Raw genomic sequence first — 27,834 nt, 5'->3', positions numbered from 1 at the left:
TGTTAGTGTGTTTAATGTTAGGGGTGTTGTGTTAGTGTATTTAACGTTAGGGGTGTTGTTTTAGTGTGTTTAACGTTAGGGGTGTTGTGTTAGTGTGTTTAATGTTAGGGGTGTTGTGTTAGTGTGTTTAATCTAAGGGTGTTGTGTTAGTGTGTTTAATCTTAGGGTGTTGTGTTAATGTGTTTAATCTTAGGGTGTTGTGTTAGTGTGTTTAATCTTAGGGTGTTGTGTTAGTGTGTTTAATCTTAGGGTGTTGTGTTAGTGTGTTTAATCTTAGGGGTGTTGTGTTAGTGTGTTTAATCTTAGGGGTGTTGTGTTAGTGTGTTTAATGTTAGTGGTGTTGTGTTAGTGTGTTAAATGTTAGTGATGTTGTGTTAGTGTGTTTAATGTTTGTGGTGTTGTGTTAGTGTGTTTAATGTTAGGGGTGTTGTGTTAGTGTGTTTAACGTTAGGGGTGTTGTGTTAGTGTGTTTAACGTTAGGGGTGTTGTGTTAGTGTGTTTAATGTTAGGGGTGTTGTGTTAGTGTGTTTAATCTTAGGGTGTTGTGTTAGTGTGTTTAATCTTAGGGTGTTGTGTTAGTGTGTTTAATCTTAGGGTGTTGTGTTAGTGTGTTTAAACTTAGGGTGTTGTGTTAGTGTGTTTAATGTTAGTGGTGTTGTGTTAGTGTGTTTAATGTTAGTGGTGTTGTGTTAGTGTGTTTAATGTTAGTGGTGTTGTGTTAGTGTGTTTAATGTTAGTGGTGTTGTGTTAGTGTATTTAATGTAAGTGGTGTTGTGTTAGTGTGTTTAATATTAGTGGTGTTGTGTTAGTGTGTTAAATGTTAGGGGTGTTGTGTTAGTGTGTTTAATGTTAGGGGTGTTCTGTTAGTGTGTTTAATGTTAGGGGTGTTGTGTTAGTGTGTTAAATGTTATGGGTGTTGTGTTAGTGTGTTTAATGTTAGGGGTGTTCTGTTAGTGTGTTTAATGTTAGGGGTGTTCTGAGTGTGTTTAATGTTAGGGGTGTTGTGTTAGTGTGTTTAATGTTAGGGGTGTTGTGTTAGTGTGTTTAACGTTAGGGGTGTTGTGTTAGTGTGTTTAACGTTAGGGGTGTTGTGCTAGTGTGTTTAATGTTAGGGGTGTTGTGTTAGTGTGTTTAATCTTAGGGTGTTGTGTTAGTGTGTTTAATCTTAGGGTGTTGTATTAGTGTGTTTAATCTTAGGGTGTTGTGTTAGTGTGTTTAATCTTAGGGTGTTGTGTTAGTGTGTTTAAACTTATGGTGTTGTGTTAGTGTGTTTAATCTTAGGGGTGTTGTGTTAGTGTGTTTAATCTTAGGGGTGTTGTGTTAGTGTGTTTAATGTTAGTGGTGTTGTGTTAGTGTGTTAAATGTTAGTGATGTTGTGTTAGTGTGTTTAATGTTAGGGGTGTTGTGTTAGTGTGTTTAATGTTAGGGGTGTTGTGTTAGTGTGTTTAATGTTAGGGGTGTTGTGTTAGTGTGTTTAATGTTAGGGGTGTTGTGTTAGTGTGTTTAATGTTAGGGGTGTTGTGTTAGTGTATTTAACGTTAGGGGTGTTGTTTTAGTGTGTTTAACGTTAGGGGTGTTGTGTTAGTGTGTTTAATGTTAGGGGTGTTGTGTTAGTGTGTTAAATGTTAGGGGTGTTTTGTTAGTGTGTTTAATCTTAGGGTGTTGTGTTAGTGTGTTTAATCTTAGGGTGTTGTGTTAGTGTGTTTAATCTTAGGGTGTTGTGTTAGTGTGTTTAATCTTAGGGTGTTGTGTTAGTGTGTTTAATCTTAGGGGTGTTGTGTTAGTGTGTTTAATCTTAGGGTGTTGTGTTAGTGTGTTTAATCTTAGGGGTGTTGTGTTAGTGTGTTTAATGTTTGTGGAGTTGTATTTGATGGTGTTAAATTGATATTGCCAGAGAAGGACAAACAGACAATACAACGTGTTTATAGCAGAGACTAAAATAACCTCCCTTCACTTTTTCGCCGAGTAAAGATAAAAGATAAGTTGATATCTTTGGAAGATAAATTCTTTACTTACATGTTAGGGAAACTTCAAAAAACACAGGCCAACACTTCATACATTCACACAATTGAATAAAATTTCTGTACGTAATAGCTCCCAAACCACATTTAAGAGCTTTGTTTATGAAACAGCCTTATTTAATGTATCCGCGCCTGTCCTTATTGCGAGTAAGAAGCTATTATTAGAACAGTAAGTTTCTCATTGCTAACTAGAGCGTATCAACGTCACGGTACTCTTTATGATGAAATGTGTGACCTAGCCGCCCTTTCAAAGGGATTAAAAAAACCAACACACACTTTAAGCGTCAATGACTGTTATAGATTAACCGTACCCACATAGGTGTATAAAGGTAATCGCTGCTAGATAATGTTTAGAGCTAGAAAAAGTATTAGATGCATTACTTTTTTTTTTACTTTCTCGTATATACGAAGTATAGAGAAAGTCTTGTAATCGTGCAAAAAAAAAATCGAGATTTTTGCAAATCTCGAAGTTTTACATCTCACTGATACGGAAAAACATAATTTTGCAATCTTGTCCGTATGTCTGTGTGTGTGTGTGTGTGTGTCCGTGTGTAAACACGATAACTTGAGTACCGTTACAGCTAGGTTGATGAAATTTAATATTTAAGTATTTTATCAAAATCGTAGATCCGTATCAACTTTTGAGCAATTTCCGATAACCGGAAGTGGTACTTTTTCTACTTTGAATTTTTCAAAAGCCTATAACTTGATTACTATTTCAGATAGATAAATGAAATTTGATATGTAAGTAAAAGATCTAATTCTCTACCTTCTGTCAAATTTTGAGTAATTTTCGTTGACCGGAAGTACTTATTTACGCTATTTTTGATTTCTCAAAAAACGCATGTAAATTTATAAAGTACTAATAATATTGCGCACTATTATGCACATATTTATTTAGCGTTCACTTGGTGTGCATTTCTTTTTTCTACCAGATTATATTCTATTTTAAAAAATTTGAGAAATTAAAATGGATTAAAAATCATGTCTAGAAGTCTATATCCCGAGTTGCCATCCCCCGTAGTGTTATATTAGAATATTCGAGAAAGTTTAGGGGAGATCACTCCCGGTTTATTTTACTTAGGATAAAGAGCTGCGCTAATTCTAATATTCTCTTGATCGAAGCTGACGGTCCATGGTAAAAGTGAGGTAGAGTTCACCTGTTTCTGTGACCTTGGCATATAAAGAGATAGTGTGGTCAGCACTATGCCCAGCCGCCTTTAGTTTCCCTAACATGAGTTAGGTACTCAAAAGATCTGGGTGGACTCAGTGACGTTTTAGAATTCTAATGTTCGGGTTTTGTTTTGAGGGTGCTGTAGGATAACAAATATGTTGGAATGAGTTGTTGGGCTGAACGGGCTTCATCCAGGGATCGTTAACTTGTGAATGTTAAAAATTTGGATATACAGTTTGTTTATTATACGTAGTCGTCATATATAACTGCAAATCGGTTAAAAATAATTCGAACACGACAACTACACTACCCCTCTTTGGTAAGGTGCTCAAAAGGGCAGATGAAATAGAGTTCATCTGTTTCTGTTAACTCGGCGTATTAAGGCATAGTATGCCAAGCCGTCTCTACTTTCACTAACGTGAGTCAGGTGCTCATTAGATGTGAGTGGACTCAGTGAGTCAGGTGCTCATTAGATGTGGGTGGACTCAGTGAGTCAGGTGCTCATTAGATATGGGTGGACTCAGTGAGTCAGGTGCTCATTAGATGTGGGTGGACTCAGTGAGTCAGGTGCTCATTAGATATGGGTGGACTCAGTGAGTCAGGTGCTCATTAGATGTGGGTGGACTCAGTGAGTCAGGTGCTCATTAGATGTGGGTGGATTCAGTGATTCAGGTGCTCATTAGATATGGGTGGACTCAGTGAGTCAGGTGCTCATTAGATGTGGGTGGACTCAGTGAGTCAGGTGCTCATTAGATATGGGTGGACTCAGTGAGTCAGGTGCTCATTAGATGTGGGTGGACTCAGTGAGTCAGGTGCTCACTAGATGTGGGTGGACTCAGGGACGTCCAGTGTCCTAACTCGAGACTTTCGGAAAAGAAAGGAAAATAATTTAAGAAAATAATCCTTTCATCACCCAAGTCCGCTCATCCTCCCAAAAGATTAAAAAGCCCCCCCCCCCCCCTTCCGAAGAAGAAAATGTCTGAAAGAAACATTTATCAAAAGTAGAAAAGAAAATCATGTATAAATGTAATATCAGCTTTATTTTGCATGTAAAATCAACATTAAAAATATATTTAAAAAAAAAAGAAATGCGGAATTTTGTCGTGTGTCCAGTTGTATGATTGACCACTGAACCTGGTTTTATTGTGTGTCCAGTTGTATGATTGACCTCTGAACCTGGTTTTGTTGTGTGTCCAGATGTATGATTGACCTCTGAACATGGTTTTAATGTTTGAATACTTGAGCTAGTCTATGACAGGCACAAAATCTCAATGAAATTAAGAACATTTCACAGAGTGGACGGGTTTAATAGAGAGGCATTTAGGATGGGGATGAATGAGTTAGAAATTGGGTGAGGCATTGGAGATGGAAATGGACGGGTTTGATATTGGGAGAGGTATTGAGGATGGGGATGGATGACCTTCAGATATGTATTGAGGATGGGGATGGATGACTCTGGGAGAGGTATTGAGGATGGGGATGGATGACCTTGAGATATGTATTGAGGACGGGGATGGATGATTTTGAGATATGTATTGAGGATGGGGATGGATGACCTTGAGATATGTATTGAGGATGGGGATGGATGACCTTGAGATATGTATTGAGGATGGGGATGGAAGACCTTGAGATATGTATTGAGGATGGGGATGTATAATACTGGGAGAGTCAATGAGGATGGGGGCTGAGCTCAACTTCCGATATCTCACGCCGCGCCGAGCCCGCCCTCGCTGCTGTAGCTCCCGAGCTGACTGGTGCAGCTGTGCACGTGACAGTAGGTGGTGAACCGCTCACCCACCATGTACACATACGCCCCACTGCTGCCCGGACACGTGCACGTGTAGTATGAGTATTTCGAGTGGACGCTGTCCGCTTCGTTTAACGCTTTGTGCCACTGTCCAATGGAAACCTGTTTCTGCTTGCCGTGTGGATGCGACACGATGATCGCCAGTCTGTCTTCATCGACGAACTCGTCGTATTTATCGTTTATAATTTCCAGCAAATCGTCGAATTTTTTCCACGTTTTATAAATCTTGTCGAAAAAACTAACGTCGCATGTCAGGCATGAAAAACGACACCAGTCCCCGAGGGTCATCACGCTGACTATCCTCTGACCCCGGAGTTTGACCGTTGAACTTTGACCTTTATCATAAAAGAACACGCAGGTCGTTCTCTCCAACTCACTCTGGTCAAAAACCACGTGCGTCGCCGTCTGAATCTCAAGTTTCCCCACCGGTGTTTTGGGATTTTCCGAAAAACGACACTCATCACAGTTGCACACCAGTTTTTGTTTTTCCCGTTCAGAGTACCTCTGCACGCGACGCACCCTTCCGGTGCCCGTTTTTAAGGAGTAGTCGCCCCTACTCTCGAACCCCGGATACGCCTCCCTCGTTTTCGGCAGAAACTGTGGCCTACGCTCGCTGCTGTATTTACCGATCAGCAGGGCGGTCAAGGTTGAAATACAACGCACGATCTCCAACAAATCGTCGTCACGGTACCTGGGAGGCAGGTGGTCGAGGGTTAGCTCCTCCACAGGAATAAAACCGGCGTGGCCAGGATTTTTAGAGCAGTTTTCGTAAAGTTTATCGAGTTCAAATTCTCCACCTTCGCAGATTTCAGCCTCTGCCTTACCTACAACAAAGAAAGATTTAAAATGTTAACATTCTGACGTTTTCGTATAATAACATCTCGAGTGGCGTAGCCAGGATCGTCTCAAGGGGGGGGGGGGGGTTCCAATTTTAACCCGGGGACAAACTTTCGATTTGCACCCCCCCTCATACTTTTTATATATACCGAGGGGTCTATGGTGGGGGGGGGGGGGTTATGACCCCCCCCCCCCCTAACCCCAACCCCTTGGCTACGCCACTGAACATCTCTATGACATTTAATGTTAGCTTGCATCGGCGCATCTAGTAGGAGTCAAAAACATCATATCTAACCTAGAAAGAAATATTTTAGAAAATATATTTCCGAGAAAACTATAGGCATATAAAAATTAAAAAAAAATCATTAGATAAGGCTCTGTAGCTAAGGACAGCAACCCATCATGGAGAGAAAACACAAAGATCAAACAACCGATGCCTTGTAGTTTGTTCTTGGCTGGACAAAGGCTATGGTAACAAATCCAAAAATAAAAGCAGGCTGAAATCGGAGTCAACAGACTATATGTCGCCAAACTGGTTGACGTGTAAAACTTAATTGAGTGTCCTACATTACAATAAAGAACAAGAAAATTATATATTTCTAATGGTATTATATAAAACAGGTGTAGAATATTTTTATCCCCAAGATTTTAAATGCACTTAAGGTAAGAAAACAAACAACTTTCATAAGCTGATGTAGTAAAGAAAAATAAATGAATTTCCGTTTCTAATAATACCTTGTTTGTCAAACTTCAGATAAAGGAGAGTAGACACTTTAACAGGCATTACAATGATATTACTTTTTTACATTAAGAAGTTCAACGATTTATATATATATATATATATATATATATATATATATATATATATATATATATATATATATATATATATATATATATATATATATATATATATATATACATACATATATATATACATATACACACACATATATATATATATATATATATATATATATATATATATATATATATATATATATATATATATATATATATATATATATATATGAATTTTTACCTGTAAAGTACTTCAATAGATCATCTGGTTCATTCATTTCATTATCTCTGGTCTACAACAGTGAACAACGCTATCTGCAACTTTTGAGTTCCTCAAGAAACTGGAGACTTTGGTTCGATTGCAACTTAGCATCAAAACTGTGGGAATAACAAATTCAACATACACAGTCAATACCAACTTTGTTTAAATTCAACAACCACAGTCAATACCAACTTAGTTTAAATTCAACACAGTCAACACCAACTTTGCTGTAATTTGTCTGAACAGAAGCTTTGAAACTAAAATCTTTAAATTAGGGCCTTGGTCCGATAAAGCGAAATTAGGACGTACACAGTCGATAACAACAGGGGAGCGAATCACACCTTTTTCCAGGAAAAACAGTTGGCTTAGATTTTGTTTACTAAAAAACTAACCAGGATAAAGTAAACACAAAAACTGCGTTAGCTGAGTGGTAGTTAGAGACGCCATCGTGACCCCCTGACCTCTCGTATTACTATACAGCTAATTTTAGTACATTGACAAGTCATTGCAGAGTTCGGTTGGCTGGTCAAGTTAAAAGGGTACCATCATAAAACCAGTTAGCTGCAGCCAATTTAGCTGCAGCAAGTATAGCCGTCGTCTCAACCATGGCATTCTGTGGACTCTATAGAGTAAATATATTCGTCAGTGAAGTGGAAGGAAGCGACAGAGAAAAAATATTCAATTTGCGCGCTCAAATTGACTGTCAATATTTTATGGGCCCGTGGTACACTCTCAGTATAGAAAAAAATATCAGGTGAATGGTACGGTACACATGCTATACACACAGCTACACAGAAACGCATGCTACATGACACAGATACACATCGGGCTACACACACAGATACATGACACAGCTACACAGATACATGACACAGCTACACACAGATACATGACACAGCTACACAGATACATGACACAGCTACACACAGATACATGACACAGCTACACAGATACATGACACAGCTACACACAGATACATGACACAGCTACACACACAGATACATGACACAGCTACACACACAGATACATGACACAGCTACACAGATACATGACACAGCTACACACAGATACATGACACAGCTACACACACAGATACATGACACAGCTACACACACAGATACATGACACAGCTACACACACAGATACATGACACAGCTACACAGATACATGACACAGCTACACAGATACATGATACAGCTACACACAGATACATGACACAGCTACACACACAGATACATGACACAGCTACACACACAGATACATGACACAGCTACACACACAGATACATGACACAGCTACACAGATACATGACACAGCTACACACAGATACATGACACAGCTACACACACAGATACATGACACAGCTACACACACAGATACATGACACAGCTACACACACAGATACATGACACAGCTACACAGATACATGACACAGCTACACAGATACATGACACAGCTACACACAGATACATGACACAGCTACACACACAGATACATGACACAGCTACACACACAGATACATGACACAGCTACACACACAGATACATGACACAGCTACACAGATACATGACACAGCTACACAGATACATGACACAGCTACACACAGATACATGACACAGCTACACAGATAAATGACACAGCTACACACAGATACATGACACAGCTACACACACAGATACATGACACAGCTACACACAGCTACACAGATACATGACACAGCTACACACACAGCTACACAGATACATGACACAGCTACACACACAGATACATGACACAGCTACACACACAGATACATGACACAGCTACACACAGCTACACAGATACATGACACAGCTACACACACAGCTACACAGACACATGGCAAAGATACACATCTGGCTACACAGTTACACGACACGATTACATACGGCTACAAATGCTACACACACGGCTACACGACAAGGCTGTACGACACGGCTATGCACGTTACACGACACAGTTATATGACACAACTACACGACACGGCTGTACACACGACACTACACGACACGTTACACGACACGTTACACGACACGTTACACGACACGTGAGGGCGTGGTGTGTATGTGTTTGTATGTGTGCGTGGGTTTGTTTCTGTGTGACGGTGGTTTTAAGTACGTCAAACCCTTTTCTTTTATTAACAACGAGCCGGCCCGCGGCATAACATACGCCGCTATTTAGTTGTTGTTTTTTCTACTTTTCAGTAATTCATAATTTGTGAATTCGACAGTACCAACGCTGACACTGAAAATATTTCTTTAAAACACTATAAGTAGCTCGTTAAAGACCATAACACCCCCCCCCCCTACGTTTAAAATCGTTGGCTCTGTTTGTAAACATTTAGAATTTAGAGTGAACACAGCTCACTAAAACCATGTAGGGGTGGGGAGGTAGGGAGCGCGTTTGCAGCTTGTTTTTTAGCGGCTCCCAGAAGAGAATTATATATATAGATGTACATTTAAATTACAAAAAAAAAAATAAAAAAAATAAAAACAATAAAAAATAAAAAAAGTTCACAACAAATGACATTCAATAAGCCCGTTAAGCTATTACAAACTATTTTTGTTTGAATCAAACAGTGTTTATTTCCAAACTTGTATAAAGTCGTCAAATTTTAAATTGTCAAATGCATTAGAAATAATGTTAGCGAATACGTTTGCCTTTTTACTGTTTTCGACGTACAGATAAAGTTATCAATATTTTGTACTCCCTTGTAAGACAACGCCACGATGTAAGATGCTGTAAGCTTGTAGATGACCTGCAATAGAAAAAAATATGTTTCGGCTGCATACATTTATGTATGTATAGGTAACGTGTTCAGTTATTATATATTTGTATATATTTATCACCCCCCCCTCCTGCTGTTGTAATAAATGTGAAATCCCGGCACCCAACATGGATTGTAGCTGCTCAAACATTGATTTCCATGACAACCGTGTTTACCTCTACAACACCCGCCCTCCAGTTGACAGCCTTGTTTACCTCTACAACACCCGCCCTCCAGCTGGTCCAATGGACAGAGATCCCAACAAGTTGAAGATGATTCTTTAACTTCAATGTGTACCCCCACCTGTTCAATCGACAGCTAACTACTAGGTATGACTTATACATGCTAACTACGATCCCTTACTTTTATTTAAAAAATCAAACTTTTAACAAAAAAAAAATCACAGACCCCTGGATTTTGACGACGACCCCTACCTGTTGAAAACGACCCCTTCCTTCTATAAACACTCCGACGCATCACAAACGACGACCCCACTCTCACAATGGCACCTGCCACAGGGGTCAGGGGTCTGCTGACCATCCTGGTATTTCTGATGGTCAACTATACAAGCGGCTCCCTCTGTGGAGGACGTCACGAGAATTGATAGAGAACTATAACATTATAACATTTGGTAGAGAACTATACCATTATAACATTTGGTAGAGAACTATAACATTATAACATTTGGTAGAGAACTATAACATTTAAACACTTGGTAGAGAACTATAACATTTTAACACTTGTAGAGAACTATAACATTATAACATTTGGTAGAGAACTATAACATTATAACATTTGGTAGAGAACTATAACATTATAACATTTGGTAGAGAACTATAACATTTTAACCTTTGGTAGAGAACTATAACATTTTAACACTTGGTAGAGAACTATAACATTTTAACACTTGGTAGAGAACTATAACATTTTAACACTTGGTAGAGAACTATAACATTTTAACACTTGGTAGAGAACTATAACATTATAACATTTGGTAGAGAACTATAACATAATAACATTTGGTAGAGAACTATAACATTTTAACATTTGGTAGAGAACTATAACATTTTAACACTTGGTAGAGAACTATAACATTTTAACAATTGGTAGAGAACTATAACATTTTAACACTTGGTAGAGAACTATAACATTATAACACTTGGTAGAGAACTATAACATTTTAACACTTGGTAGAGAACTGTAACATTTTAACACTTGGTAGAGAACTATAACATTAGAACAATTGGTAGAGAACTATAACATAATAACATTTAGTAGAGAACTTTAACATTAGAACATTTGTATAGAACTATAACATTTGGTAGAGAACTATAACAATATAACAATTGGTAGAGAACTATAACATTATAACATTTGTATAGAACTATAACATTATAACATTTTAACACTTGGTAGAGAACTTTAAAATTTTAACACTTGGTAAAGAACTATAACATTTTAACACTTGTAGAGAACTTTAACATTGGAACATTTGGTAGAGAACTACAACATTATATTATTTTTGTAGAATAACACTTATTATAACACTTGGTATAGATTTATAACATTATAACACTTCGTATAGCACAATTGTTGGAGAACTATTAGCACAATTGGTAGAGAACTATAACATTATAACACTTGGTAGAGAACTATAACATTTTAACACTTGGTAGAGAACTATAACATTATAACATTTGGTAAAGACATTAGAGAGTTACCTTGTAGACACGGGTCATTAGAGTTACCTTGTAGACACGGGTCATTAGAGAGTTACCTTGTAGACACGGGTCATTAGAGTTACCTTGTAGACACGGGTCACTAGAGTTACCTTGTAGACACGGGTCATTAGAGTTACCTTGTAGACACGGGTCATTAGAGTTACCTTGTAGACACGGGTCATTAGAGAGTGACCTGTAGACACGGGTCATTAGAGTTACCTTGTAGACACGGGTCATTAGAGTTACCTTGTAGACACGGGTCACTAGAGTTACCTTGTAGACACGGGTCATTAGAGTTACCTTGTAGACACGGGTCATTAGAGTTACCTTGTAGACACGGGTCATTAGAGAGTGACCTGTAGACACGGGTCATTAGAGTTACCTTGTAGACACGGGTCATTAGAGTTACCTTGTAGACACGGGTCACTAGAGTTACCTTGTAGACACGGGTCATTAGAGTTACCTTGTAGACACGGGTCATTAGAGTTACCTTGTAGACACGGGTCATTAGAGTTACCTTGTAGACACGGGTCATTAGAGTTACTTTGTAGACACGGGTCATTAGAGTTACCTTGTAGACACGGGTCACTAGAGTTACCTTGTAGACACGGGTCATTAGAGTTACCTTGTAGACACGGGTCATTAGAGTTACCTTGTAGACACGGGTCACTAGAGTTACCTTGTAGACACGGGTCATTAGAGTTACCTTGTAGACACGGGTCATTAGAGTTACCTTGTAGACACGGGTCATTAGAGTTACCTTGTAGACACGGGTCACTAGAGTTACCTTGTAGACACGGGTCATTAGAGTTACCTTGTAGACACGGGTCATTAGAGTTACCTTGTAGACACGGGTCATTAGAGTTACCTTGTAGACACGGGTCATTAGATTTACTTTGTAGACACGGGTCATTAGAGTTACCTTGTAGACACGGGTCACTAGAGTTACCTTGTAGACACGGGTCATTAGAGTTACCTTGTAGACACGGGTCATTAGAGTTACCTTGTAGACACGGGTCTTTAGAGTTACCTTGTAGACACGGGTCATTAGAGAGTGACCTGTAGACACGGGTCATTAGAGTTACCTTGTAGACACGGGTCATTAGAGTTACCTTGTAGACACGGGTCATTAGAGAGTGACCTGTAGACACGGGTCATTAGAGTTACCTTGTAGACACGGGTCATTAGAGTTACCTTGTAGACACGGGTCATTAGAGTTACCTTGTAGACACGGGTCATTAGAGTTACCTTGTAGACACGGGTCATTAGAGTTACTTTGTAGACACGGGTCATTAGAGTTACCTTGTAGACACGGGTCATTGGAGTTACCTTGTAGACACGGGTCATTAGAGTTACCTTGTAGACACGGGTCAATAGAGTTACCTTGTAGACACGGGTCATTAGAGAGTGACCTGTAGACACGGGTCATTAGAGTTACCTTGTAGACACGGGTCATTAGAGTTACCTTGTAGACACGGGTCATTAGAGTTACCTTGTAGACACGGGTCATTAGAGTTACCTTGTAGACACGGGTCATTAGAGTTACTTTGTAGACACGGGTCATTAGAGTTACCTTGTAGACACGGGTCATTAGAGTTAACTTGTAGACACGGGTCATTAGAGTGACCTTGTAGACACGGGTCATTAGAGTTACCTTGTAGACACGGGTCATTAGAGTTACCTTGTAGACACGGGTCATTAGAGTTACCTTGTAGACACGGGTCATTAGAGTTACCTTGTAGACACGGGTCACTAGAGTTACCTTGTAGACACGGGTCATTAGAGTTACCTTGTAGACACGGGTCATTAGAGTTACCTTGTAGACACGGGTCACTAGAGTTACCTTGTAGACACGGGTCATTAGAGTTACCTTGTAGACACGGGTCATTAGAGTTACCTTGTAGACACGGGTCATTAGAGTTACCTTGTAGACACGGGTCACTAGAGTTACCTTGTAGACACGGGTCATTAGAGTTACCTTGTAGACACGGGTCATTAGAGTTACCTTGTAGACACGGGTCATTAGAGTTACCTTGTAGACACGGGTCATTAGATTTACTTTGTAGACACGGGTCATTAGAGTTACCTTGTAGACACGGGTCACTAGAGTTACCTTGTAGACACGGGTCATTAGAGTTACCTTGTAGACACGGGTCATTAGAGTTACCTTGTAGACACGGGTCTTTAGAGTTACCTTGTAGACACGGGTCATTAGAGAGTGACCTGTAGACACGGGTCATTAGAGTTACCTTGTAGACACGGGTCATTAGAGTTACCTTGTAGACACGGGTCATTAGAGTTACCTTGTAGACACGGGTCACTAGAGTTACCTTGTAGACACGGGTCATTAGAGTTACCTTGTAGACACGGGTCATTAGAGTTACCTTGTAGACACGAATCATTAGAGTTACCTTGTAGACACGGGTCATTAGAGTTACCTTGTAGACACGGGTCATTAGAGAGTGACCTGTAGACACGGGTCATTAGAGTTACCTTGTAGACACGGGTCATTAGAGTTACCTTGTAGACACGGGTCATTAGAGTTACCTTGTAGACACGGGTCATTAGAGTTACCTTGTAGACACGGGTCATTAGAGTTACTTTGTAGACACGGGTCATTAGAGTTACCTTGTAGACACGGGTCATTGGAGTTACCTTGTAGACACGGGTCATTAGAGTTACCTTGTAGACACGGGTCATTAGAGTTACCTTGTAGACACGGGTCATTAGAGAGTGACCTGTAGACACGGGTCATTAGAGTTACCTTGTAGACACGGGTCATTAGAGTTACCTTGTAGACACGGGTCATTAGAGTTACCTTGTAGACACGGGTCATTAGAGTTACCTTGTAGACACGGGTCATTAGAGTTACTTTGTAGACACGGGTCATTAGAGTTACCTTGTAGACACGGGTCATTAGAGTTAACTTGTAGACACGGGTCATTAGAGTTACCTTGTAGACACGGGTCATTAGAGTTACCTTGTAGACACGGGTCATTAGAGTTACCTTGTAGACACGGGTCATTAGAGTTACCTTGTAGACACGGGTCATTAGAGTTACCTTGTAGACACGGGTCATTAGAGTAAACTTGTAGACACGGGTCATTAGAGTTACCTTGTAGACACGGGTCATTAGAGTTACTTTGTAGACACGGGTCATTAGATTTACTTTGTAGACACGGGTCATTAGAGTTACCTTGTAGACACGGGTCATTAGAGAGTGACCTGTAGACACGGGTCATTAGAGTTACCTTGTAGACACGGGTCATTAGAGTTACCTTGTAGACACGGGTCACTAGAGTTACCTTGTAGACACGGGTCATTAGAGTTACCTTGTAGACACGGGTCATTAGAGTTACCTTGTAGACACGGGTCATCCGTACAAAACTCACGCCCCCAGACGCACGTGCAGCGGTTACACAGGTCGCTGGTGACGTCACCGTCGTAGTAGATCTTGTCGTCGAACGCGCAGGTCAGGTACTCGCCTGCGATCACTGCGGGAGATGACGTCATCACACACTTAACATGACCAGGTACTGGATCAACATTTTTCTTAAAGTGCTTGTCTTAAATTAGTCTTTAGAGAACTATTATATAGATGGCTATACAGACTCGTCTTACATATATACTTGGGCATACGATATTAGATAGACCATGGCATGTATGCAGAGGCGTATCCAGGTTTTCGTTGTAGGGGGAGCGAAATGAGCAAAAAAGGCGCCGAAATTTTTGCACGTTCTATATACATGTATTATATATATATATATATATATATATATATATATATATATATATATATATATATATATATATATATATATATATATATATATATATATATATATATATATATATAAAGTTTCCAAAAAAGCGCCACTTGGCTGAAAATGGCCAGAGGGGGAGCGGCCGCTCCCCCTGCTCCCCCCCTGCGTACGCTACTGCATGTATGATTGTGCTACCCCATATACACGATGGGCTGTAACATTATAATTGTCATAGCCGTTACTTATTATAGTTATTGAAAGTGTTTGAAAAGGTTTCCAACAGATATTTGTCAATACATTCGTCACATGTAGGTATCGGGGTGGCCGAGAGGTAGCCTGCCCGACTAGTAACTATATTGTATGGAGGTTGCATTTAGTAGACTGTGTTGAAGGTGGTACATATATGATGGAGGTGGCACAAATATGATGGTGGTGACACAAATATGATGGAAGTGACACAAACAGAGGTGACACAAATATGACGGAGATGACACAAATATGATGGTGGTGACACAAATATGATAGTGGTGACACGAACATGGAGGTGACGAAATATGACGGAGGTGACACAAATATGATGGTGGTGACACAAATATAAATGTTGTGACACAAATATGATGCAGGTGACACGAACATGCAGGTGACAAAATATGACTGAAGTAACACACATATGATGGAGGTGACATAAATATGATGGAGGTGACACAAATATGATGGAAGTGACACAAATATGATGGAAGTGACACATGATGGAGGTGACACATGATGGAGGTGACACACGATGGAGGTGACACAAATATGTTGGAGGTGACACAAGATGACGGAGGTGACACAAATATGATGGAAGTGACACAAATATGATGGAGGTGACACATGATGGAGGTGACAAAAACATGGAGGTGACACACGATGGATGTGACACAGATATGATGGAGGTGACACAAACATGGAGATGACACACGATGGAGGTGACACAAATATGTAGGACGTGACACAAAATGACGGAGGTGACACAAATATGTTGGAGGTGACACAAATAGGATGGTGATGATATGAACATGGAGGTGACAGAAACATGGTGATAGTTACACAAATATGTTGGAGGTGACACAAAATGACGGAGATGACACAAATATGATGAGGTGACACAAATATGATGGTGGTGACCAATGTTCCCTCTAAGGACCAAGACTGTGTGTGCAAAAAATATTTTTTGTGCGCGGTGCTAAAAATGACTTGGGCAAGTTAATATGTAAGTTTAGGCTTGCAATTAAGCAGAGTAATGAAGGCATGCATTTTGATAAATTAATAGTATAATGTGTAGGACTAATGAAACGTATGCAATTAAAAGAAAATACGAATCCCATCTAAATAAAATAAAATTCACAACAGAAACTTTTAGAGTTATACTTAGACAACAGGTTATATGGTCGACTTACTATGTTAATGTAATGCAATTATAATGTTAATACCGTTAATACCATAACGGTAATACAAATACAACAGTTTAACATGTAAACCATTTTAAAGAGCTGACTTGAAAACAAAATTAGCTAACCTTTCAGGGGCATTTATTGCAATTTCTCGCGTCTAACCTTGCCTTGCTTGCATACCTTATATGCTTTGTTTAAATCCACATCCTCTCCAGCATTTAGATATAATTTAATTCGCATTCGATTCTCCAAATGTGTGGCTTCAAGTCTATTTCGTGCTTGTACTTTAATGCTGTTCATAAGAATAAAACCTCGCTCGCAATCAGCGCTGGATGCTTGAAATGTAAAGCATTATGTCAATTAACTTTGCCAATGAGCTAAATTGTTGTGCGTAGATCAGGTCAGATCAGTTTGTTACCTTCAGGTCAACTTGAGTTTGTTACAATGTGGTCAACTTGAGTTTGTTACAATGTGGTCAACTTGAGTTTGTTACAATGTGGTCAACTTGAGTTTGTTACAATGTGGTCAACTTGAGTTTGTTACAATGTGGTCAACTTGAGTTTGTTACTATGTCAACTTAAGTTTGTTCTTTTGTCAACTTGAGTTTGTTAGTTTGTAAACTTAAGTTTGTTCTTTTGTCAACTTGAGTTTGTTACTTTGTCAACTTAAGTTTGTTTTTTTGTCAACTTGAGTGTGTTACTTTGTCAACTTAAGTTTGTTCTTTTGTCAACTTGAGTTTGTTAGTTTGTCAACTTAAGTTTGTTCTTTTGTCAACTTGAGTTTGTTACCATCAGGTCAACTTGAGTTCGGTTAGTTTTAAAGTAGTTTTGGTTCCATTTAATATATTATTGTAGTACTGCAGCTACCATATGTATTTTTCTTTTGTAGTATAGGAAATTATCGGCCCACGTATTTACCTTCGTCAACGTGTTCAGTAATTTACTATCGATAAAATAAAATTTAAATAAGCTCGCTGTACTAAAGACCTCGCCACTTTTTTCTCACTTACAGCAGTAAAGACAAACACCAAATTATCTGCTAATCTTCTTGTAAACGTTCGAAAAGTGTCACGAAATTATCTTTTCTGCAATCAATAATAAATAGATTACTTTTTTTTAAAGTAGATATTATTGAGGCTCCTCAAATTTAGTCTAAATTATTTAAATTGTCTATACAATAGTGAAATAAATGACGGAAACGAACACGCATTAGATGATGTCTACTTGGAAAAAAGCCTCCATATTTAATACAGATTGTTAGTCTTGTTAGGGTACTCAAATTCACGATTTAAATAATTGCTTGAATAATTTTCAGCTTTAAATGTTGTTTATGCTTATTTTATGTCGATTTTTAAATAATTGTTGGAAAACTTTAAGACAAAGACGTACATTAAAAAGCAGTGAGTTTTTTTATTAATATTTCTTGGTTACAATTTCTACGCGTGTGTCTTACGTGAGAACAGAGCACAGACTCCTTTAAGTAAATAACTTTTGTGTAGAGTTGCCCTTCTTTTCAGTTTGAAGTAAGCAGTCACAACTTGAAGCATAATGGGAGACAACAACGTTACCCGAGTATTAGGGGCCAGTAACCTACAAGACAACATCTCAATAGAAGTTACCGTTCTTTGTATTTGCCGCGGGGTCATTTCTTTCCTCGGTATCGTCAGCAACACCTTGACCATTCGTACATTTTTGGCCATGGGGGTCAAGGACGGCGTGACCTTGGCCTTCTTATATCTCTCCGTATCTGACCAGTTGTACCTTGTCACCATAACAGTCGCGTCGATTTCTTATATATTTCAAATCATTGAATTAATCAGCAGTTTCAGGCTGTATTTCCCAATTGATCCTTACGGTATCAACACCTTCTTCATCAACATCGGTGGTGGGTTTTTCGCAAACACCATCCTAACGATCACATTTCTGTCTATAACTCGCTGCCTCAGTGTGGCGAAACCACTGTGGTTTAGAAAAAAACTCTCGTCAAAAAAGTGGACGGTGATTTTTATGCTAACCAGCGGTACGTCCTGCGTTTTGTCCGTTATTCCAATCCTCGCTTACATGGGAATCATCCAGTCATATGACTTTAGAATCCACACAGTCAGGGCCATGCTGTGGATTTCACCCTACAGAAAGTGGGTGACCTACATTATCTGGCCAATCAGAGACACGTTTATGCCCATCGCCATTCAAGTTATTTTAGTCATCTGCGCCATTGTAATGAAACGCCATCTCATAAAAGCTTCGAGTTTTCGTCAGCAACATACTAGACTTGATGAGACAAGCATCGCAAATGATATGAATAATTACAACATAAAAGATACTAAACTCAAAGGGAAGGAACTCCATATTATACAGCAGTTACTGGTCCTGTCCGTCATATTTATAATCAGCAGCTTGCCAAAAGTCGTTCATCACACGACTAAACTGGTGTTGGCTGAGTACGCTCTAGACGGGAGGTATGGGAGGATCTACGAGTCAATGTCTGTCATTAAAGACACCTGTCAGATGATCTATTCCTGCAGTAATATTTTTGTTTACTACAAATACAACTCGAAATTTCGGAGTTTGCTGTGGAAAAAGTAACTGAGACTTATATAAAGAAAAACTCAGACAAAAGCTATAGAATCAAAGATATGTTTTAAATAATATTTTAAGTTACAATTTTATTTAAGCCGAATAAACATTGTTTAATGGAAACAGACTTAAACTGGTCCAATGGTCTATTATGTTAATTCCTTTTATAAATGTTGTATTTGTCAAGCGTGTGCTAATCAATGGACCGAGACAATGTCACCGGAAGTAAAGTACTACACATGTGTTTTGGTCCAAACTCAAGTGCTATACACCATGCTACTAATGCAACTTTCAGTACAAATTATCGCATTAGTTATTTTATAATTTTTTAAACAGCACATTCAGTTATTTACGCAACATTTTTAAATATATTATTTTCTTTATGATATAAGAGGAACAGTGTCTAATGAGAGGCGGTATGTGAGATCAATTTGCTTATGTCAAAGATGTCAGTTCTTGTAAAAGCTATTCATTAAAGATTAGAATATTATTGTAAGACATTTAAATTACTACCCTTTTTTTCTTCTACAAGTTCTATATTTCAGATGTATCAGCGGGTATGTAGGTCTGTTTTAGTTGTATAGGTATTGTGTGTTCTAGCGGTAGAGTGCTGGACTACTAACCCGAATGTCTCGAATTGAACCCGGGTTCTAGTATTTAGAACGTCCTTGAGTCCACCTAGCCCTAACGAGTACCTAACTCACGTTAGAGAAAGTAAAGGCGGCAGGACACACTATCCACACACAGGCCGATGTCACAGTAACAGGTGAACTCTACTGCACTTTCTGCATTGACTGTTGAAAAGGGAAGATTTTTTTTTGGTGCTGAACGCTTAGAAAGTAAGACACGACATAAATGTACAAACTATAAAAATAGTTCATATATATATATATATATATATATATATATATATATATATATATATATATATATATATATATATATATATATATATATATATATAATGTTATTTAAGATTATCATTAAAGTTGAATGCGAAATATTATTGGTTTCCATAAATAAAAGCAATATAAAAAGCTTTAGAATAGTTATCGTTTCCATAAATAAAAGCAATATAAAAAGCTTTAGAATAATTATCGTTTCAATGCTATGAAATTCTCTGACTTCATTAAAAGCATTGGTCATTTATCAAATCTCTTGCACGATTTAGCTGCGTTAAAAGAAGATCAAAACTGCGTTACAAGATTGTCTACAGACAAACAGACTGAAGGACATTGGCACGTAAAGTTTACAATTGAGTTTTACCCAGCCTCCTAGTCGTAGTAAATCTTTCATTCCAAACAGACCGTTAGTAAGTAAAAATATACAAAAGTCTTTAAGCTTGATCAGAATAAGCATTAAAATTAATCATGTAGATAAGCTAGTAATTAAGAAAAGCATGTTTATTGCATACATCAATATCGTTTTTCATTTTTAGCGATGGTATTTACAAATTTAGTTTATGCTATGCGTCTCATCCCTCTTTTCAGATTCTATTTCCTATATTGTTGAAGATCGAAACCTAGGTCTTTTTAAACAAGTTAATTAAAAAAGTCTAGTGACATTTGTGCGCAATTTCCTTATGTTATCTAAAAATAGCTCTGACGTATAATGTTGGGGTGCGTTCAAGCTAGAAGAACAATCGGTTTGTAGGTGTTTATGTAATTTTAAAATTTGTGACCGAACGAGAGGATATTTTTGAAAACTTTCTTCGGCAATATTGTTCTAAATTATGACAGAAATCGATTGGTACATGTTTCAAGTCGCTAAGTGGCCTGGTTGCCGAGATATGGGCCAAAAACTGATTTTTTTCGAGGTTTTTTGGCTTTTCCGGGAAATACATGAAAGAAACCCGGAATTTTTATGGCCTATGCTCATTCTTGTAACTTGCTTAACATAATTGCTTTTGGAACTAGTCATCGATATTGCTTCGTTGAGGAGGAGATACGACTTAAAGCCCGGACACACATTCATCCATACATTCATCCATCCATCCATTCCCAGAAATGACGAGTTAATAAACGCAATTCTCCAGAATGGAAATTGCGCTAAAAAATTAAAACATAGACATGCACTAGCTATAATTGAAACCCTTGCTGTTGAAAGCGTCACGTAATTAGATGGTTCCATCATTAGCTAATTAACACACGTGACAGCCCTCTATCGACAGACCCTCATTAATTAGCAAATGACACCACTGACACATGGGGCCATGTCTGCAACACTGAGCATAGCCAGACAGATCCGCCCATCTTTACATGTGAATGAAGGCAGACAATTGACAAAGTGCGTAAAACAGGTGGCTGATAATGGGAAATTCTAACCTTTTAAAATATATTTAGACGATTTCAAGTCTTTTACACGGGGTAGGGGTGGGGGGGGGGGGTGCCGCGTATAGCGGAGGAGGGGATGTACCGGTGACATTTTATATCTTCGAGGGTGGGGCGTACAGTTCATATTTAAGGTCTGGGATGGTGTATGTGTGTGGGGAATACAGTTCATGTTGTAAGTCTGGGATGGTGTGTGTTTGTGTGTGTGGGGGGGGGGGGGGCGTACAGTTCATGTTTTAAGTCTGGGATGGTTGCGGTGGGGGTACTGCTCATGGGGGGGGGGGGGTTAGGTTAAGTTTTAAGTCTGGGGTGGTGGGGCGTACAGCTCATGGGGGGGGGGGGGGTTAGGTCAAGTTTTAAGTCTTGGGTGGTGGGGCGTACAGCTCATGGAGGGGGGGGGGGTTAGGTCAAGTTTTAAGTCTTGGGTGGTGGGGCGTACAGCTCATGGAGGGAGGGGGGTGTTAGGTCAAGTTTTAAGTCTTGGGTGGTGGGGCGTACAGCTCATGGGGGGCGTACAGTTCATGTTTTAAGTCTGCGGTGGTGGGGCGTACAGCTCATGGGGGGCGTACAGTTCATGTTTTAAGTCTGCGGTGGTGGGGCGTACAGCTCATGGGGGGCGTACAGTTCATGTTTTAACTCTGGGGTGGTGGGGCGTACAGCTCATGGGGGGCGTACAGTTCATGTTTTAACTCTGGGGTGGTGGGGCGTACAGCTCATGGGGGGCGTACAGTTCATGTTTTAACTCTGGGGTGGTGGGGCGTACAGCTCATGGGGGGCGTACAGTTCATGTTTTAACTCTGGGGTGGTGGGGCGTACAGCTCATGGGGGGCGTACAGTTCATGTTTTAAGTCTGCGGTGGTGGGGCGTACAGCTCATTTGGCTCCCACATGAGGGCGCTGTAGTTGGCGTCGTCGTTGGCGCCGCTGTGGGTGTGGCAGTAGATGAACCTGTCCCCCAGGGTGTACACGGGGGCGCCGCTGCTGCCCGGGCAGGTACACGTTGTGTACGTGTACCTGGTGTACTGGTCATTGCTGTCGGCGTCAAGTAGAGCTACGGACCTTAGATTCCACTGACCAATGGTCACCTGTTTAGGACAGCCGTGAGGGTGGGACACAATGATGGTCAGTTTATCTTTGTCTTGTAGGGACTTGAACATCTCATTGACCTGCAGGCATAAGGAGTAGAACCTTCTGGATTTTTCTTCCATTTCTTGGACAAACGTGACGTCATGCGTCAAGCACCGCAGCTCACACCAGTCGTGAGGGACGTCCCCCACCGCCCTCCACCCGTCCAGCGTCAGCCCGCGATGATCCTTATCCTCGTATCCAAACGTAACGGTAGATCTAGCAGCTTCAAGGTCGTCGAACACAACGTGAGTTGTCGTGCAGATTTGTATGACCCCCCATTCTTTGCTGGGCGTGTCCGACTTTAGACAACTCGCACACGGACAAGTTCTGGAACTCGTATCCACATCCTCCGGCACGAAACTCAACCTCCCCGTCCCGGTCCGGATAATCCTCTTGCCTCTCATCTCAGAAAACGGATAAGGCGCCAACGAATCCGGGAACTTATCGGGTCTATGTGGACTGACGTACTTGACCTTGATCATGACTGTGATGTCTGACATAGCTTGTATCAGTGCCAGCATCAGGTCAGACTGGTAGCTCGCGGGCAGACGAGAGATGGTCAAGTCTTTGAATGGAATGAAAGACACGTGACCGGGGTTTTTCTTGCAGTTCTTGAAGTTTTTAAGGAGGTCAGCCTCGTTCTTGCCCCAGTCGACTTCATGTGTACCTGTTGGTGGTGGATGGGTGCAACAGTTATACAAAGACAATATGTACCTATTAGTTGTGGATGGGTGCTAAAGACAATATGTACCTATTAGTGGTGGATGGGTGCTAAAGACAATATGTACCTATTAGTGGTGGATGGGTGCTAAAGACAATATGTACCTATTAGTGGTGGATGGGTGCTAAAGACAATATGTACCTATTAGTTGTGGATGGGTGCTAAAGACAATATGTACCTATTAGTGGTGGATGGGTGCTAAAGACAATATGTACCTATTAGTGGTGGATGGGTGCTAAAGACAATATGTACCTATTAGTGGTGGATGGGTGCTAAAGACAATATGTACCTATTAGTTGTGGATGGGTGCTAAAGACAATATGTACCTATTAGTTGTGGATGGGTGCTAAAGACAATATGTACCTATTAGTGGTGGATGGGTGCTAAAGACAATATGTACCTATTAGTGGTGGATGGGTGCTAAAGACAATATGTACCTATTAGTGGTGGATGGGTGCTAAAGACAATATGTACCTATTAGTGGTGGATGGGTGCTAAAGACAATATGTACTTATTAGTGGTGGATGGGTCATACAAAGACAATATTTAGCTGGACAGTTGTAAGGGATGATGTGGTTAGTGGTGGCATAAGGGTTGTATTAAGGTATATTATGGTATATGTAGGTAGCAAGGGCATATGTGTTTACGGTGAGCATATATGTGTAACGTGGCCCTATATGTAGTGTGGGGATATGTGTATAGTTCGATTATAATTGTTATGTGATAAACTATTTGTGTGTTGCAGATGGTATCTAGTGTGTACGTAGGTTGGTACTATGTTAAACACATGTGTACCACACAAAAACACAAACAAACACACAAACAGATACAGGTACGGGTAGAATTCCCTTCTGGGATACCACTATCCTTTTGTATACCTATAAGGATAGGTTTATCATTCTGATAAAATTGTATAATATTTTTACCTTCAAACATTTTTTTAACGTCTGGGCTTTCCAAGCTGATTAGGTTCATTTTTTCTGAAATTAACAGAAAGTTCAAATAGTAGTTTTTTATTAATGCTATTTCTTATTATGTATTTAAAAACGTGAGACATATTGTGTCTGAGTCATAGAATTGTTAAATCTAGGGTTACTTGACGTTGTAAAAACACATACAGTTTGTGTTGACTAAACTGATAAAGACAAAAGGAAGACACACGTCCAAATATTTAAGACTTCTTTGAATTTTAAGACTGAGAGTTTGGGGAGGGGGGTACATATGTCCCCGGGCGCCGACCCTAGGGGGCGTCAAAATGGGTTGGAAAAACAAATTAAAATATCATTTTAGCTGCAGTTTTGCATCATAAATATAAAAAAAAATATTTTGGAGGGGGGGTGCAAATTGAAAGTTTGAGGGAGGGGGGTGCTAATTTTGTTAGTCCCAGGGTCGCTACGCCTCTGGGTGTGGGATGGGGGGGGGGGGGTTCAGCTGATGAAAGGGTCGGGGTTACGACGAGTGCCTTACTTCATGGTTTGTTTTATTACACTAAGACAGACCATTGACTAACTTAATGGATGGAACAGTGACCATTGACTACCTTAATGGGTGGAACATTATATATATATATATATATATATATATATATATATATATATATATATATATATATATATATATATATATATATATATATTATATATATATATATATACATACATACATACACACACATATATATATATATATACATATATATATATATATATATATATATATATATATATATATATATATATATATATATATATATATATATATATATAGGCCTATATATATACCGATCTTATATAAAATTTTATATAGCTTTAAATCCCTAAAATTAACCCTAATAATATTAGATCATCACCTTTGCCTTTGCTGGCAGACTTCGTCTTCCGTTTCCTCTTTGGCATGGTTGCTCACTGTCGTTGTTTACACTCTGGTTGCTATGGAGAGATGGGTATTTTATGTGTGTAATAAGCCTAACAAATTATATACATATGAATTTTTGTTTGTTTTCTAGGCTTTAATAGTAAACGTTACAAAAAGCGGAGAAACAAACAATTTCATAGTGATTTCATAGTGTTTTAAAAAACTATGTTGTTTCATAGCGTTTAAATATACATATATGTGTTTAATAGTGTTTAAACATAATAGTATGGACTGCCTGATCTGAAACAGATTAAACACAACACGATACTTAAACGATATTTAAGCCAAACTTTAAACATAGCCTTTATCTCGTCATCGATTTCATTTACAAAAACAATCAGGACCTAAATAGTCATGGACGTATGTTTAGATACACAAAGTTAATTCTGAATCGGTTAAAATGAAAACGAAAATGTAAACAGTAACTAAACTTATTTATACAGTGGGTGGGAATACAAGAAGTTAAATAATCTATAGTGCCAACAAAATATGTGGTAGCTGTATTGTGCTATTTCTCGATCTAGCTTTTCGATTACTAGTGTCACATTACCAGATACAAGTAGTGCTGTTCTGTTGTATCGATTTTGTTTTGAATGAGATCGATATTGATTGTTGTGTGACGTGTATCGAATGTGTTGAGTAGGCGTGGATGGCGGTAAACACGTGACCGCTGGAGTAGGTTAGTGTCAGTTAACAGGTGAATAGCTTAACTTAGAAGATGTGTAGATCAAACAGACAGGTGTGTAGTCCCACTAGACAGGTGTGTATTCCCACTAGAAAGGTGTGTAGTCCCACTAGACAGGTGTGTAGACCACTAGACAGGTGTGTAGTCCCACTAGACAGGTGTGTAATCCCACTAGACAGGTGTGTAGACCACTAGACAGGTGTGTAGTCCCACTAGACAGGTGTGTAGTCCCACTAGACATGTGTGTAGTCCCACTAGACATGTGTGTAGTCCCACTAGACATGTGTGTAGACCACTAGACATGTGTGTAGACCACTAGACATGTGTGTAGTCCCACTAGACAGGTGTGTAATCCCACTAGAAAGGTGTGTAGTCCCACTAGACAGGTGTGTAGACCACTAGACATGTGTGTAGTCCCACTAGACAGGTGTGTAATCCCACTAGAAAGGTGTGTAGTCCCACTAGACAGGTGTGTAGACCACTAGACATGTGTGTAGACCACTAGACATGTGTGTAGTCCCACTAGAAAGGTGTGTAGACCCACTAGACAGGTGTGTAGTCCCACTAGACAGGTGTGTAGACCACTAGACAGGTGTGTAGTCCCACTAGACAGGTGTGTAGTCCCACTAGACAGGTGTGTAGACCACTAGACATGTGTGTAGACCACTAGAAAGGTGTGTAGTCCCACTAGACAGGTGTGTAGTCCCACTAGACAGGTGTGTAGACCACTAGACAGGTGTGTAGACCACTAGACATGTGTGTAGTCCCACTAGACATGTGTGTAGTCCCACTAGACATGTGTGTAGACCACTAGACAGGTGTGTAGACCACTAGACAGGTGTGTAGTCCCACTAGGTCCCACTAGACAGGTGTTTAGACCACTAGACAGGTGTGTAGACCACTAGACAGGTGTGTAGACCACTAGACAGGTGTGTAGTCCCACTAGACAGGTGTGTAGACCCACTAGACAGGTGTGTAGACCCACTAGACAGGTGTTTAGACCACTAGACAGGTGTGTAGACCACTAGACAGGTGTGTAGACCACTAGACAGGTGTGTAGTCCCACTAGACAGGTGTTTAGACCACTAGACAGGTGTGTAGACCACTAGACAGGTGTGTAGACCACTAGACAGGTGTGTAGACCACTAGACAGGTGTGTAGACCACTAGACAGGTGTGTAGACCACTAGACAGGTGTGTAGACCACTAGACAGGTGTGTAGACCACTAGACAGGTGTGTAGTCCCACTAGACAGGTGTTTAGACCACTAGACAGGTGTGTAGACCACTAGACAGGTGTGTAGACCACTAGACAGGTGTGTAGTCCCACTAGGTCCCACTAGACAGGTGTTTAGACCACTAGACAGGTGTGTAGACCACTAGACAGGTGTTTAGACCACTAGACAGGTGTGTAGACCACTAGACAGGTGTGTAGACCACTAGACAGGTGTGTAGTCCCACTAGGTCCCACTAGACAGGTGTGTAGACCACTAGACATGTGTGTAGTCCCACTAGACAGGTGTTTAGACCACTAGACAGGTGTGTAGTCCCACTAGACAGGTGTGTAGACCACTAGACATGTGTGTAGTCCCACTAGACAGGTGTGTAGTCCCACTAGACAGGTGTGTAATCCCACTAGAAAGGTGTGTAGTCCCACTAGACAGGTGTGTAGACCACTAGACATGTGTGTAGACCACTAGACAGGTGTGTAGTCCCACTAGACAGGTGTGTAGACCACTAGACAGGTGTTTAGACCACTAGACATGTGTGTAGACCACTAGACAGGTGTGTAGTCCCACTAGACAGGTGTGTAATCCCACTAGAAAGGTGTGTAGTCCCACTAGACAGGTGTGTAGACCACTAGACAGGTGTGTAATC

General features: G+C 39.9%; 3 protein-coding genes across 3 annotated transcripts; 1 reads left to right on the top strand and 2 right to left on the bottom strand.

Annotated features, from left to right (window-relative positions):
- Positions 1 to 4,900: 4,900 nt before the first annotated feature.
- On the bottom strand, positions 4,901 to 7,053 carry LOC131930242 (uncharacterized). The gene is made up of 2 exons (XM_059286654.1): positions 6,882 to 7,053; positions 4,901 to 5,826 (listed from the first exon to the last, which is right to left on the bottom strand). The coding sequence occupies exons 1-2, from the start codon at positions 6,916 to 6,918 to the stop codon at positions 4,901 to 4,903; spliced, it is 963 nt and encodes a 320-aa protein (XP_059142637.1). The 5' UTR covers positions 6,919 to 7,053.
- Positions 7,054 to 18,152: 11,099 nt separating this feature from the next.
- LOC131930245 (uncharacterized) lies at positions 18,153 to 19,190 on the top strand. Its single transcript, XM_059286656.1, has one exon. The coding sequence runs from the start codon at positions 18,153 to 18,155 to the stop codon at positions 19,188 to 19,190; it is 1,038 nt and encodes a 345-aa protein (XP_059142639.1).
- Positions 19,191 to 22,348: 3,158 nt separating this feature from the next.
- On the bottom strand, positions 22,349 to 25,289 carry LOC131930246 (uncharacterized). Its single transcript, XM_059286657.1, has 3 exons — positions 25,209 to 25,289; positions 24,286 to 24,339; positions 22,349 to 23,305 (listed from the first exon to the last, which is right to left on the bottom strand). The coding sequence occupies exons 1-3, from the start codon at positions 25,252 to 25,254 to the stop codon at positions 22,356 to 22,358; spliced, it is 1,050 nt and encodes a 349-aa protein (XP_059142640.1). The 5' UTR covers positions 25,255 to 25,289; the 3' UTR covers positions 22,349 to 22,355.
- Between the last annotated feature and the right edge of the window lie 2,545 nt (positions 25,290 to 27,834).

The sequence above is a fragment of the Physella acuta genome, unplaced genomic scaffold (assembly GCF_028476545.2).
Source record: "Physella acuta isolate Inbredline_101_S28 unplaced genomic scaffold, ASM2847654v3 ptg001744l, whole genome shotgun sequence".
NCBI classification, from domain to species: Eukaryota; Metazoa; Mollusca; class Gastropoda; family Physidae; genus Physella; species Physella acuta.
This window is presented reverse-complemented; position numbering and strand designations above follow the sequence as displayed.